Source organism: Apis mellifera, linkage group LG16 (assembly GCF_003254395.2).
Source record: "Apis mellifera strain DH4 linkage group LG16, Amel_HAv3.1, whole genome shotgun sequence".
NCBI lineage: Eukaryota > Metazoa > Arthropoda > Insecta > Hymenoptera > Apidae > Apis > Apis mellifera.
The window spans coordinates 1,980,898-1,997,394 of NC_037653.1; the positions used below are offsets into that span (position 1 = coordinate 1,980,898).

The 16,497-nt window shown below is 23.9% G+C and overlaps 2 protein-coding genes across 2 annotated transcripts in view; both read right to left on the reverse strand.

Annotated features, from left to right (window-relative positions):
• LOC413386 overlaps window positions 1-13,515 on the reverse strand; it is a 33,358-nt gene extending 19,843 nt beyond the window's left edge. Inside the window, exon 1 of the mRNA XM_006557764.3 lies at window positions 12,336-13,515. Within this exon, the coding sequence (XP_006557827.2) occupies window positions 12,336-12,390 (55 nt within the window). The 5' untranslated portion in view covers window positions 12,391-13,515. The remainder of the gene's footprint in view (window positions 1-12,335) is intronic.
• Window positions 13,516-15,586: 2,071 nt separating this feature from the next.
• LOC107965674 (39S ribosomal protein L55, mitochondrial) lies at window positions 15,587-16,497 on the reverse strand. Its single transcript, XM_016916984.2, has 2 exons — window positions 16,285-16,497; window positions 15,587-16,002 (listed from the first exon to the last, which is right to left on the reverse strand). The coding sequence occupies exons 1-2, from the start codon at window positions 16,329-16,331 to the stop codon at window positions 15,681-15,683; spliced, it is 369 nt and encodes a 122-aa protein (XP_016772473.2). The 5' UTR covers window positions 16,332-16,497; the 3' UTR covers window positions 15,587-15,680.

The window sequence follows — 16,497 nt, forward strand, 5'->3', positions numbered from 1 at the left end:
CCAAATTTGAGGCTCGACGGGATTCAAGATGGCGGATGGCAGGACGAGTCGATAATTCGTAAGAATTGGGACAGAAATATATTTTCGTCTTCGTCATCACCAATATTTTAGTATCGATTAAAACCGAATTTATAATTAAATATCGAAGTAATATAATTGTATTTGATTGAAATGAACTTTGACTTTGGAATAATTGTAACTGTTTCGATAGTTTCCACCAACCTAACCTCAAAATATTGGGATAAATCGTTGAAACATTAGGATCGAAGATTCCACGATATCAAAATATTTGGAAATTCATTATTCAGATTGAAAAAATTTCTCAACAAATATCTTAAAAGGAACTCGATACGTATTCAAATAACATATTTCTCCATTACAATTCTCCCACCGGGTATAAATCTCGTATTAATTCACCGATCTGGTTGCGGTTAATGAGAGGCGGGAACAGATAGAAAGACCTTGAGACCAGATTTATTATATTCTCGTGAACGAGTGAAACGAGAAAGGCGTAGCTGTGTGAGGAATTGGTAACTTTCATCGATCGTTATCGCCGCGTCCACTTTCAGCGTGGATCATTTTAGATGCAAAACAACCAGGGAAGTTCGCCTAGATCGCTCTTTCGAATAATCGATAAAAAGAGAAAAAGAAAAAAAAAATGACACGTGTCAGTTTTCAGTGCGCCGTCACACGCAACGTTGAATCCATCGGCTCGTTTCGATCACTTTCTTTTCGATTTCAAACTCCTTCGCACATCCGTGAACCGAGCTCTTCTTCCGGTTCTGACACACTTGGACAGTTAACAGTTCCTTCTTATTGACAGATTTCTATTACAGACTGTCGACAGATCATGAAATGATCGATTTCACAAAACCACTCACAAAAAAAAAAAAGGAATAGGTTTTCTGATATTATGGGTTTAAAATTCAGCATAAAATTATGAAATTAAAATTGTTATTAATATTAATGGAATTGTATGAAATATGACTGTATAAAAAATAAAGGAATTGTTCATAACAATCAATTAAATTAATTAATGTAAGTAATAAGTGGTGATTTTAACTTTAGCCCAATATAATTTGGCTATTAGCATATCTAATCTAACCTATTAATTTTTCTTCCTTAGGAAGAGAACACATTTTTCTTTTTCATGATTCACTTTTTCTTCTTTTGAAACAAAATTACATAATATTACATACATCACTATGTAAAGGAATTGTTCATAACAATCAATTAAATTAATTAATATAAGTAATGATTTAATAAGTAATGATTTTAACTTTAGATTAATAGTTTTATTAAGAATTTGGCTATTAACATATCTAACCTAACCTAACCTAATAATTTTCCTTCTTTTTTTTGGTGACTCACTTTTTCTTCTTTTGAAACAAAATTACATAATATTACATACATCACTATGTAAAGGAATTTATAACAATCAATTAAATTAATTAATATAAGTAATGATTTAATAAATAATGATTTTAACTTTAGATTAATAGTTTTATTAAGAATTTGGCTATTATTATATCTAACCTAACCTAATCTATTAATTTTCCTTCCTTTTTCTTTTTCGTGACTCACTTTTTCTTCTATTGAAACAAAATTACATAATATTACATATATCACTATGTAAAAGAATTTATAAAAATCAATTAAATTAATTAATATAAGTAATAAGTGATGATTTTAATTTTAGACTAATAGTTTTATTAAGAATTTGACTATTAGCATATCTAACCTAACATAAATTATTATTAACTATTAATTTTCCTTCCTTTTTTTTTCTGTGACTCACTTTTTCTTCTTTTGAAATGTAAGAACAAAATTACATAATATTACATACATCACTATGTAAAGGAATTGTTTATAACAATCAATTAAATTAATTAATATAAGTAATAAATGGTGATTTTAACTTTAGATTAATAGTTTTATTAAGAATTCGACATATTTAACTTAACATAACCTATTAATTTTTTTTCCTTAGGAAGAGAACACGTTTTTCTTTTTCGTGACTCACTTTTTCTTCTTTTGAAATATACGAACAAAATTACATAATATTACATACACCGTTATGTACTATCTAATGTATAACTTTGTTATGAATTAAAAATAACTAATTTAATTAAAATCGTTTAAAAATTGAAGGATAATTAATATTTAATATCAATAATATAATATAATTAATATAATTAATATCTACTTGATCTCAGAATAAAGAGATTATTTTTGTACACAATGTACATTTAAAGATCGATTTTAAGGTTTCGTAACGGCTTTTCATGTTGGATACCGGACACCAGGTCAAGAATTCAGTTTTAAGGTCACGGGTATAGGGACACCAGATTATCGGTGCCAACCGAGAATAAGAGAGTAACGGTGTCCTGCATTCGACATTTTCCAAGAGACATGGTCGAGACTCGAATAGAAACTAAAAAATAGGAGAAAAAGAGAAGAATCGAGATTAGACAATAACTTTAAGGAATAGATTCGACACTTGAAATACACTTTAATTGAAATCATATTATATCTTCAGATAATTATTCAGATTCTCATTTATTATAATCGAATTATAATATTTGAAAAAGAATGTCTGAAAATAAATTTCAGTATTCTAATATATTTCTTGGTAATATTTTATGACCAGAATCAATTACTTTGTTCTCATTGCAATCAAAGTTTTTCTAATTTCAATTTTTCTACTTTCTCATAATATGGTTAATTTAAAAAAAAAAAAATGAAAGAAGATTGAAATTGTAGAATATAAATTTAAAATCACCATTGCATTATAAAAAGAATATAATATACGGCGTAGAATTAAAAATTCAAGATTAATAATAATCTGATATATTCGAGATTAATTAATATGAATAAGAAAACCAGAAGTATTTGTAACAACGCGGTTATAAATTAGAACGATCACAAAACCGCAAGAAGAAGAAGTCGAAAGATCGTGAACAGCTCTCACTGGTCAAGCTGAGCAGCGATAAATTTCTAACCGGAAGGCTGCTTGAAGAGGAAGACGAGAACGGAAAGTCAACAATGGCTGCGCGTTCTTTCGCAATTTATACGCTCACCTTACTTCGAATGTTCATCGCGTTTTCCATTTCCTTTTTCGGTAATTCGAATTTAATATTGATTAAATTTTACAATCACAAATCTAATTTATATTGTAATTTATATTGTGTTGACATAAAATCTAATCTAATAATTTAATACATCTCAATTATATAATAATTTTCTTTTAATTATAACGTTAAAAATGTGATTATTTTCTATTTAAATAAATATTAATTAGTTACAATAATTTATTTTTTATCTAAAATAATTTAATTTATTAGTTTAATCATTTACGTAAATGTAATATTAATTTCATTATTTTTAATAATTACATAAGAAAAAAATAAAACAAAAGTCCAAAACTAATCAATTTAATTCCTTTGATAGTTCTATTATATAATAATAGAAAATTAAAATAGGTTCCTTTAATATTTAATCAAAATTTGTTACATCAATTTTAAATTAATAAATTGGAAGAAATATGAAAAATAAAACAAAATAATTCCAAACAATTAGATAATATATTTTTTTATGTTGTATTAAAATTATTAAAAAAACAAAATCTTTTAAATATCGAGTATTTAACAGCTCAATTTTAAAAAGAAAGTTAAAAATATTTGTCATATATAAGATATAACTATAGAAATAATTGATCGAGACATAAATATATATATATGCAATATACATGTTCAATAGTCAAGGTCCAGTGACGGAAAATGAAATGGTAATAAATAGAGAGAAAGTTGGCGGAGGTAATAAAAAAAATGTGAAAATTAAATTTTCAACAGATACGGTACGCGATAATTGGAAGAGGGTGCGGTTTAAGTATTACGCTTTCGAGAGTAACTTCTCTCTTTAACACTTAGGTGTCTTCTCGAAATAACATTCGAAACTTTGTCCGGTCAAAAACATCCGAGATATTTACTTGAAAGTGATTCACGATTTAGTGAAAGTATACTACTTTAAAAAAAATTTTTTTTTCTTTTCTTTCCTCTCTATCCTCGCTTCAATATCGCACTTCCTCGAGGAATCGATTATTTCGAGATACTTTCTAGAAACAATCTTAAAAATCTTTCGAATACTAAATCGAGATAAATGATCGAAGATCAGGCCAATTGACCGCTTACTTCATGCTATCGGTTAATCGCAAGGATTCATGAGGAGAGTGGAAAAAGGAAATGAACGACGTTTGCCGGAGAAAGTATCTGCTAACTTCGACTATAGAAATTCTCGACATCTACCTACACGCATTGGAACTAGAGCTGTTACTGGATATTTGAGTGTTGGTTTAAGTAGAAATATAGGTTATGTATCTATTTCTGTTGTTTTTGTATATTAATTAAAATTATTTATAAAAGAAGAATTTTCATACTTAAATAAATTAAAATTATTTATAAAAGAAGAATTTTCATACTTAAATAAATAAAAGAATTATTTGTTTTATTTTAATTTATTTTATTTACATATAAGATTTGGAAAAAAGAAAGATTTTGTTTTATAAATGATTTTAATATAAAAATACTAAGTATATAAGATAATAAGTATAAGAATAGCAATACAAACAAATTTTGTAAAATCTTTGAGAAATCTAAATCAAATTATAAAATTATTGAAATTGAGAAAATCAAGAGAAAAGTTCACAACATTCTAACCTTTTATTTTCTAACCTTCAATTAATTCAACTAAATTCATTAGAAAATCAATGGAATATATTTGAATCTACATCTTTAAGTATTTATATTCAAAAATCCAAACAATAATAAAAAATAAAAAAATTTGTAGAAACATTGATTATAAATAATTCATTTATCTGCTTTTTAAATTTGCATCTGATCAATATATTTGTTTTTCGATTTCTCGTACAGAAATATGTTAATTTGGATTCGAAAAATGATATCCAATTATTTTCTCATGACAAATTTCATTGCAATGATTGAATCGTAATTGCTATGGAATAATGATTGATTGGATGATTGATTGGATTTTGGTAATATGAAACATCACATATGTACTTGAAGAAGATGAAATAATTAAAGGAAACGTTTGAAATGAGATATAAGTTAAATTACGCAACAATTGTATAGTTTGAGATTATTTCCGTCCTTTTCCTGTCAGGATTCAATCAACATTATCTTATAGTCACGCAACGATCATAATCACGATTCACAATCCATTATCATGTTAAGAAAATCATCTTTTTGAATTTATATTATAATTTATATTTATATAAAACGATTTTAAAGAAAAATATTTCAATTTTATGTAATTATATTATATTTATTGTTATATATTATATATTTGATATATATTCTTTTAAGTTTCGCTTCATCTAATGCAAATTTAAATTGCAATTTAATAAATAGTCTAAATCAATTTTTAAATCTATTTTAATCTCTAAATTTTCAAAAAATGCACAAATATAAAAAATATTTTACAAAAAACATAATAATATTGTATAAAATTAAAATTATTTTATATAATAATAATAAATAATAATAAATATAATATAATATAATATTAATAATATTGAAAATAAAATATTCTTTTTTTTTTTATAAAGGAATAACTATATTCAGAAGAAAGAAATAATATTTCTTTTGTGTAAACTTACGAAATTTGATTTTCAAAGAAAAAATAAATATATATTGCCTATAGATCTTGGTAATATTTCATAAAATAAAATTACAGAAATTCTAGGAAAAATTTTCGCACAATAGATATGATATTCAATATAATATTAAAGATTACCTTGAGTAATATTTTGCCATTATAATAAATTAGAAATAGAGAGAATTTAAAATATAGAGAGAAATAAAATATGTATTAGAAAGTTAAAATATTTTCATAAACTACATATTATTTGTAAATATTATTTCTTTTTAATAACTCTTTTAATATCTAAATTATAATAAATACTATTTCTTGGAGAAATTTCATTAAAAAATTTTGGTTTTATATTCCATGTATTGGAAATTGAAAAAAAACAAACTATGTTGTAAATATGAATGAAAGTAGAACATCGATTATTCTAACTAATTGAACAACAAATTTTTATTATAAAAAAACTTAAATTTATTATAAAAAACTAAAAATTATAATTTTCAAATATGAATATTTATTATATCTAGATAATAGGAGAAATTTATAAAAAATGAATTATATTTAGATAGCATCTAGCAGAATACATATTCAAGAATATAAACTATAATTATTTCAAATAAATACTTAATCAATGATTAGATAACTGATTATCGTTTATTATTCAAATCTAATTTTTCAATATTTAAATTTTGATTTTTTATTGCAATAGTGAAAAACATTGGCATTTCTAACATATCATATTTTAGATTACATACTTACATCAATATTAAAAAAAAATTAATATTTCTTAAAATACATAATATTCATTTTTATCTCTTTCTACATATTATTAAATATGTACTACTTCTTATAACCAATTCGTATAACCAATTTCCATTCATCTATTGAAAAAAATCTCGTCTATTTTTCTCACCTTTCAAGTAAAATCTACTTTCTTTACAAAACCGCAAAAAAGAATTCCCTCTATTTTCTAGAAATGTTCAGTTTTTACTCGATACTTTAACCGCTTAACTGACGTAATTTTGATCTCGTTACGCGATGAATGATAGATCCACCATTGATCTCGAGACGAGGTTAGGTTAGAAGCCTTGACGAGGAATAAAATTACCGCGGTAGTCAGTGATTGTTCCGTCTCGCGTGAATTCATCAACGACTTCTCACGTTCCGTCCTCCTTCACCGTGTAATCAGAATCGAACCGTTCTTAGGTTTTTCCTTTTCCCCCTTTCTTCATTTCCTGTATATCTGTGTTGCAACATTTCTGGTATTTCCGCCCCGTTGACTGCGATGACACCAAAATCACCGACAGAACGAAACGTGCAATTATGCAGCCGACGCGCAACAACGGAAGAAGGAAACGGTTTGTCATTTATGCTGATTGTGGAACGGTATTTCAAAATTACTTTGCACCTCGATGGCTAAGCAGTTAACTTGCTATTTGTTATTCTGAACATTGCACGAAAGTGTTTTCTAATTTTAAGTAATAAAATAAGATAATTTGTAATTCTTTTTTTTTTTTTTAAGAAATATGTGTTTGTTTTTTTTTTTTTTTTAAGAAATTGAAGATTAAATTTTTAAAGTTTAGAAATATTAATATTTCTTTTATCATTGGTTTTCTTTTATTTTTAGCTATTAATTAAGAAAATATAGAATTATAAATTAATGAAATATTTTTATGTGATTTTTTGATGTAATATTTAATAAATTGAAAATTGTAAAAGAAATATTTTTTCTAAAAAGTTCTAAAAATTATAATTATAATGGAATTCTGTTTACACAAAATCCATTTGTATGAAGAAAATTTTAATTGTCTGCTTAATTGTCTGAATTTTAACTGAGATTTTATCAGAACAACAATAAGATTATATAAAAATCTTTGTACTATAACATTTATTTTGTACTCTAGTAATTTTCAAGTAATAATTACATTATTTCGTTTGGTTTTTAATAACTTAATTAATGAATGGAATTTCGTTAACGATTAACCTTTCTTTTAATTTTCAACATAACAATCTTCAGTATATAATAATATTAATAAAGAATGTTAAATCTGTTCATTAACTTTCTGAAATCTATTAATCGTTAAATCTAATTTGTATAATACACTCAATTTTCTATGTTAGAAAACTTTTAAATCATACAGATGTCCCAATATCCTGATGACCTACTGTTGAATCGTTTTGACGTCATCAATAGAAGACTGGGTCACGAAATTCGATGATTTATGAACCGAGTCGAACTGCACATCACCATTTTAACACGTATGATCTTTTTTTCTCGAACAAAAATTATATTTGGAATTACTTTTCTTTTTTTATATCAATTTCTTTTTCTTTTTAATTAATATTTCAATATTCCGTTTTGAATTCGATAAATTTTTTAATTCTAACCTATCTTTTAATCTTCTCTTAATCTTGTAACAAAATTGCAAATTATTAAATTGCACGAAAAAATTAAATATTAACAAAAATTATATTTGGAATTACTTTTTTTTTTATATCAATTTCTTTTTAATTAATACTTCAATATTCCGTTTTGAATTCGAAAAATTTGTTAATTCTAACCTAACTCTTTCAATCTCATAAAAAAATTGCAAATTATTAAATTGCACAAAAAAATTAAATATTAACAAAAATTATATTTGGAATTACTTTTTTTTATATCAATTTCTTTTTAATTAATATTTCAATATTCCGTTTTGAATTCGAAAAATTTTTTAATTCTAACCTAACTATCTTTCAATCTCGTAACAAAAAATTGCAAATTATTAAATTGCACAAAAAAATTAAATATTAACAAAAATTATATTTGGAATTAATTTTTTTTTTTATATCAATTTCTTTTTAATTAATTATTTCAATATTCCGTTTTGAATTCGAAAAATTTTTTAATTCTAACCTATCTTTTAATCTTCTCTTAATCTCGTAACAAAATTGCAAATTATTAAATTGCACGAAAAAATTAAATATTAACAAAAATTATATTTGGAATTACTTTTTTTTTATATCAATTTCTTTTTAATTAATATTTCAATATTCAATATTATATAATTAATATTTCAATATAATGTTTTGAATTCGAAAAATTTGTTAATTCTAACCTAACTATCTTTCAATCTCGTAACAAAAAATTGCAAATTATTAAATTGCACAAAAAAATTATTAAATATTTACGTTTTATCAATGATGCATTAAATATTAAAAGATTAAATACATATACATATATTTTTTTTTAACTTTTAGAACACTTTACGTGTCTTATGTAAATTTAAAATCAAAACAATTAGAATAACAAACGAAAACTTCGAATTTCGAATATCTTTCAAATTGTTTGACAATTACTAATCATTTCGATTAAGAAAGATTCTAAAATTTCACGAAGAGAGATTAAATGTATGAAAGGAAGCATTTAATCGTAAAATTCGAAAAAAAAGGTCAGATCCGGGATGAGTCAGTTGACAAACCTGATTCCCGTCAAGTCAAGAGGAAACGACGTGACGGGTTGCATTAGAGAAATTAAATTTACAATAGGCCTACAGGAACACAATTTGAAATGGTGTGAATCGTCGAGAATCGAGAATGAACGAAGACAATTGTGACTAATTTTGTCCCCGAAAATATATTGTCGGGCAAAGAGACCGCTTTTGCACACTTTGAAAGTAGGTTGTTACTGAAAAAGAAAGCGTTTGCGAATTAAAATTCGCTCGGATCATTTTCATTGTTTTGATATGTAGAGTGGATTCTGCGTGAAAACAAACCGTATTAATTATAAAAGAAAGCGATTAATGAAACAGGTCTTACGAGGGCGTGAGATTTTTCCTTATGAAATTCCTTCCTTGTTTTTCGATATTATTGATAATTCCTTATTTCTTAAAATATTCTTTCTGATATATCATAATCTGAGAGTCTGATAATTAATTGTAAATGAATGTAAATGAAATTTTATATCTAAAAAAAGAAAATTATGCTTATTTTATTATAATTGTTATATTTATCTTAGTTTATTATTTATATATGAAATTTTTTATATTTTTTTTTTAAATAAAACAGACTTTTTGTATATTTATTCAAAAAATTAGAGAATTACTAGAATTAAATATTTGGTTTAAATAAAAGAGAAGTAACAAGATTATTTTATGATCACGAATATGCACATTCATATGTATGTATATCACGTGTTCTTATTAAATATGTAGATAAATATGATTGATTATGTTATAGAAGTTAATAATAAAAATATTTTTTGACTATAATTAAAGTATACAATTGTCGAGTATTAAGTATCATTAAACTAAGAATTTTAACATGCTAAATTACACAAAATATCTGTTCGTTCTCTTTTCTTTAATCCATTAAGCTCGTTGTAATAATAAAATTACATTGATGTTAATTTTGTTTATAAAATAATAGATTAACGATAATAAATTTCATCTTCAAAAATTTATATGTAAGATACGTTAGAATAAATAAGTGGTATATTAGAATATATTAGAAAGGATTGATTTTATTTAAATGATTAAAAATAATTACTTAAAAATAAAATAAATTTATATAAAAACAAAAAGTACTTGTAAAGAAATGCTAAAATCCAAAATAAATTATAAACCTTCATATAACACAGAAGTTAGAAAAATCATTTTAAAAAAAGAAATTATAGTTTTATTTAATTCAATACTATAAAAACAAAAAATGTGTACTATTGAAATTTATATTGCATATTCATGTTGAAAAATTACCATGTTATAAAAGAATTAATAAAAGTATAAATTGAGAATATTATAATTAATATTTAATAATTTCATTATTTTAAATAATGGAAAATAAGAAATAACAAAAATTTCAATAGGAGAGGTAATAGATTTTATTTCAGATCAGGAAGTACATGAATGAAAAACTATGATATATATTGTTATATGGAAATAAAAGAAAAGTGATTTTGGAAAATAGAAATTCCACACAGATAAAGATTTTTATATTTTCATGATGAAATCAGAGCAACAAATCTGAATTTTATTTTTTGTATTTATTATCATTTGGATCATATTATTATTTAAATAAAAATTTATCCTGTTGAAAAATCGATCATTAATCAAAGAGAGATCTTGTTCCATGGTAAAAATTTTTAAAAAAAATTTCACAATTTCATCGAAAAAATGGAAAACTACTTTCGCATATTATAACGCGGTGAATGCTCGTAAATAGTCGAAACACGGGGAAATTTAATCGCGAATTTTGTGGCGCGACTTTTTTTCAGACAACTCGAATGAAACCTGCGCGATGCGTGCATATAATATCAGTGCCGTGACAAGAGTCGCTTTCACTGACTCTGAAATAACCGCATCGTGACGCGATCCGCCCGTGAAATTCCTGCTAATTTTTATCTCTGACGCGAATCACCATTTTCACGCGATCGACTATCGATTGAAATTAATCGTGAATCGAGAATTATATTGCGATTCTTTTCATTTCGATTTTTTTTAATTAAGAGCTATTTATATATAAATTTTATAAGTTACAGAGATTTTTTTAGATTTAAATAATTTTACAATAATTTCAAATAAAAAAATTTTTTTTTATTAAAATGTTAAAAGAGATATTTTTACTTGTATATAAATTGACAAATGTAATTCGATTTGAATAAAAATTTTTGTTGGATCATGTTCAACGGAGCAAGTGAAAAGTGATGTTAATGATCAGACGCCTGTTAAGAAACATGTTTAAAATTTAAGACATCACCATTCGTGACCTCAGCGTCCTATTACATGATTAAATAATTGTCCCCGATTCGTTAACGGTTCATACAACGGAATTTACAAATTTGTACGTTGAGAGAATGTAAAAATGGTTAATAATAAAAGTAAGTCACTCAAATGTTGAGTGTTTATTTAATTTCTGTGATAAGTTAATAAATATTATTAATGTTTTTATAGTTATTGATATATGTGTACATTTACTTTTTTTAAATTAAAATTATTTTAAGTAAAAAAAAAAAATAAAAAATAAAAACCTGTAAATATTAATATTAGTATTGTTTTATGTAGATTCAAAAATTATCTAATTTATGTTAAAATATGTATAATAGTTATAAAAAGCTACATTATAACATTTATATATTAATTAGATTCAAGAATTGATAGATTCAAATTTCATAATTATTAAAAAATTTATTGTTTTATTTAAATAAATAGTAATTAAATACTAATATTGTTATTATTAGTACTATTTTTATATGATTAAATTAAGATTTAATATTATTAGAAAAAAAATTTGATAAAAAGATGTTTTTTTGGAAAATAAGGATATATATAAATATTTTTTGTAATTATTTTAATTTATGAAAAATATATTACATTCTTCAGAAACATTTTAAGATATCAAAAGCAATGTTACAATATTTTAAAAATAGTATTTTATTTTCAAGTAAAATAAAATTTTATCAGAACTTTCATACGATAAGTTTTTTGCTTTTATTGTTGATTCTCTGATAAATTAATTTTCTTCTAATTTTTTATTAATAATTGATGCTAAATAATTTATATCAATATAATTTATCAATATTATATATCTAAAAATATTTATATTTCACAGATATTAAAGAATTAAATCTGATTTAAAAATTATCTTTTTATATTTAATTATAGTTGAAAAATATTAAAAATAATTAAAAAACATACCATAAAGGCTGATGCATCTGAGTATCCAAAAACTCAATAGGAGTTTGCTAAACATCTCACGTTCGTGGATCAGCAGGAAACGCTTGATTTTTTTTTTTTCAAAAATCCATCGTCCACGTACCAATTGAAAAATCCAAGTAAAGCACGTGTTTCACTGTGATCGCGTCAAAAAACTTCGAAACTCTTGTAAAGATCAATGTTCTTTCATACTCTCGACAGCTTCAATATCCAACGAAAAATTATTAAAAACAATGGCGAAACTGTTAAAAGTTTGATATACGAATGAAAAAAAAATAAACGATCGATCGAAGCTGTTGTGTTCGCTCGATCAATGTACTTCTACGTTTCTTTCTATTCCTTCTATTTCCTTTTCTTAATTATTAAAAATTCTATCTCATTCTTTACGACTTGATTCTCATTTCATCATAATTTTCCATTACATTTTCTATTACAACTTTAATTTAAAAAAAAATTTCTTTTCGTAAAAAAAATTATTCGTAATATAAAAAATAAAAAAACTATTGAATTCAGCGAACAATGACTGTCAAAGAAAGGTGGTATTTTTTTCAGTTGCTGAACTGTTCAACTTCTTCTGCTTTCTCCTTCTAAAGGCTCGACGTTCTTTTAAACGCTCAGGCGACCAAAAATCAAATACACAGCTCATGTATTCTGTGATTCCACTTAAAAATATTGTCTCAATGGTTTATTGATCTTATAATCAGACTTATAAATCAGACACTCGACAATAAGATCGGATTATCGTTCAATGAACACTCGATAAGTATAATATCGTTCCATATTAATAGTTCACTATTTAAAAAGCAGAATTAATAATATAACCAAATATGCAACCGGCTAATCTTCCAGTGAACACGATTGATGCATGGAAATCGATAAAATTATTAATTGTTTGGGTATCGAATGGCTCGTTCGATTATCGATATATCGCGCGATATTGCACGAATTTCACGTTTTCATTGTTTAAATCGCTTTCGAAGCGATCTCGAGTTTTCGCGGAGAGGCGCAGTTCATCAAGACGAGAGGCTTGAAGCGCCAGCAGAAACTAAGAGAGAGTTCGTGCAATCGGTAGTCTACACCTGCAGGAACACCAGAGCTGCTACCTCGTGGCCTACTATAACAGAACTGACTCCCACCATGGTGTTACCGTGGCTCTTTACCTGTTATAAATGTTTATTCGCCATGTCTATCGATAGTTCAATCATTTCCTCCATCTAATCAAGATGACATCTATGACAACTTTGCTTTCCATAGTTGATTGCTTCAATGAATATTCGAAGAGCTTTTTTTTTTTTGTTTGCTTTGGGATGTTCGCAAAACTCAGATAGATTTTGTTTTTCAAGTATGTTATCTCACTTTTATGTGATTAATTTTAAAATAAAACATTTTGTATATTAAATAACAGAATTCTGTTATTAGAAAATGGAAAACTTTTGAGAAAGACTATATTCCAAAACAAAAAAGAAACTTTTGTTTGAAAATGATGTATAGTTACTATTAAAAATAGATAATTCAGATAGTTAATTCAAATCAGCGATTAATTTATAAGAATGAAGGAAAATGCATTTTAAATTTGTTAGAATATTTAAGCAAATTAAAAAAAATAAGATAAATAATCATATATTATTTTTGTTATTAAATTAAATTTTATTTAAAAAAATGGTTCTTTGCATAATGAAATAAACCATTAAAAAAATAATAATTAACATTAGAGATATAGATTTTTAATGTTAAATATTTTTTTATATAATTAGAATTAAGCTAATATAATGAAAATAGATAGATTATATGATTATTTTAATAATTATTTCTAATTATTTCAATAAAATAAAACATTAATTTTTTAAAGAAAATCTATATCTTTTCAATAATTATAAAATAAAAAAAATCTAAAGTTTATATTTGATAATTCTAATATCAAGTTATTTTATGATAAAAAAAAATATATAAAATATATCATTGTTCGAATACTTAGAAGTAATTATGTTATTTTTCTGTCGCGTGAAATCATTAGGTGTGCAGCGAACCGTTGTTATTTAATTCTTAATGCGTTCTAATATCTTATGGTTACCGTATATCGTTGCCTAATAAAGACTGCTAAATTTCTTAGGTTGTCGCAATAGAGGAGTTTCACTGGTATCGAAAGCATTCGCACAATGACATACGAACTGCGCATTACTAAATATTATATCATTGTATTGAAAATGAAAATGAACTCTTGGACTCTTCCTTCCTATATTAGATGGTAGCTCAATTTGGCAAACAATCGTTAATTGAAATTGATTAATGCAATAGGCACTAAATTATCTTTTCCTTTTATCACTTCTATATATATTTTCCAAAATTCTTTTTTTTTTATTTTTATTTATATTTATTTATATTTTTATTTTATTTATATTTCGTATCTTTGTTTCATTAAAAACAAACTCACTCAAAATAAAATTAATAAAAAATTAATTTTTAAGAAAATATAATAATCTTAATAATTTTTGTTTATTTTTTTAAATAATGAGATATGGTATTTATAAATTTTATTTTTATTTTTGTATCACTAGAAGATACATTTATAATCTTTTTTTTTTTATAATGACTTATAATTAACACAATGTTAGCAGAAGTAAACATGTGCATTCAGACACAATAACTAGAGAAAGTTTACTAAGTATCTCATAACAATATTTAATAAAGATAAAAAACAAAAGTGATAATCAATGCAATAATCTCATCATGAATTAATTTGAAGTTTTCTTCTTATGAATAATGAATGCATAGGATAATTTTTTTCTATTGTTTTAATATGTGTGAGGAAAATATTTGATTGAGACACTTATTGAATGTAAAAAAAGACTATAATAGTTACTTTTACTATTCTATCGATAATTGTATGTATTATATTTATGATAGCTTTTGCATGTGTGGAATGTATCATTTATGATAGCTTTTATATATGTGGGATATATATTAAATCAATGTTATAAAAGTTTGTTAAATATAATTATCACATTATCAAATAAAGTTATTTTGAAAATTATTTTTGCTGTATTTAATGCATTGAAATTATTTATATTATTTATATATATTTATATTCTTTTCATATTATTAATAAACAGAAATGTAATACATAATTGATTTTAAATATATTTATCATTTTATTTTAAATGACATTTATATATACATAATATTCATTTATAACAAGATTATTTTGATAATGTAAAATTTATATTTATTCACAATTAAAAAAAACATAAAAAATTGAATAATTTATTTTATATATATGATTATTCTATATATGAAATTATAATATTTTAAATGATATAATGTAATATATTAGTTATAAAATTGAGTTTCATCAAAATCATCTTGATATTCCTCAATTATCTTTGTTTTAACTATTGTTTTACGTTTCCCCAATCTAATTTGACGTTCTTCTTCAGAAACATTATCAAGGTTAAGAGGAAGAGTAATTATTCTTCTTGGTTCTTCATAGTCGATATTAATACTACTACCATCTGGTAAAACAAGATATACTGGAAAAGTATTTAAATATAATTTTCTATGCTTTTTTGTTATTGCTGCTGTCCAACAATTAAGATTTCTATGAAGTGATATTACTTTCTGCATCGGTTGTAGAATTGAAAATATATTCATTCTGAAATATGAATATACATTTAAAGAATTATTAAATATATATTTTTCTATCACTATAATATCAATAAAATTATGATATTAAGAAATTGATATAATAAATAAAATTTATAATTCAAGTATATGCATTATTGAATTATAAAAAGAGGTTATATTCAACATTAAGATTAAAATTAATGTCTGAATCATAATTATCAAACTTATATTCATTAATATTACATTCTCTATCTAATATTTAATAATAATGTTTTATAAATTTACATAATTAAAAATAAACTAAACTTACCTCTTTCTTGAATTAACAATATCAATAACTTCATACGATACATGCATAACCTGAACATGTCATTTTATCTGACCAATAGATGGCTCCGTATCATAAAATCGAATATCGAAATATCGATATTTATTTTAATTGTAAGAACTTGGCGGTTTTATTAGTTATATAGCGTTTAATCAAAGCGCGTGAAATGGACAGTTTTATTGAAAAAAAAGTGAC

What these genes read in the sequence shown, in the direction of transcription:
- LOC107965674 (XM_016916984.2), bottom strand. Translation starts at nt 16,331, where the DNA reads ATGCATGTATCGTATGAAGTTATTGATATTGTTAATTCAAGAAAGAG. An exon ending in ATTGTTAATTCAAGAAAGAG is followed by an intron (nt 16,003 to 16,284) that starts GTAAGTTTAGTT and finishes TTCATATTTCAG; the next exon opens with AATGAATATATTTTCAATTC.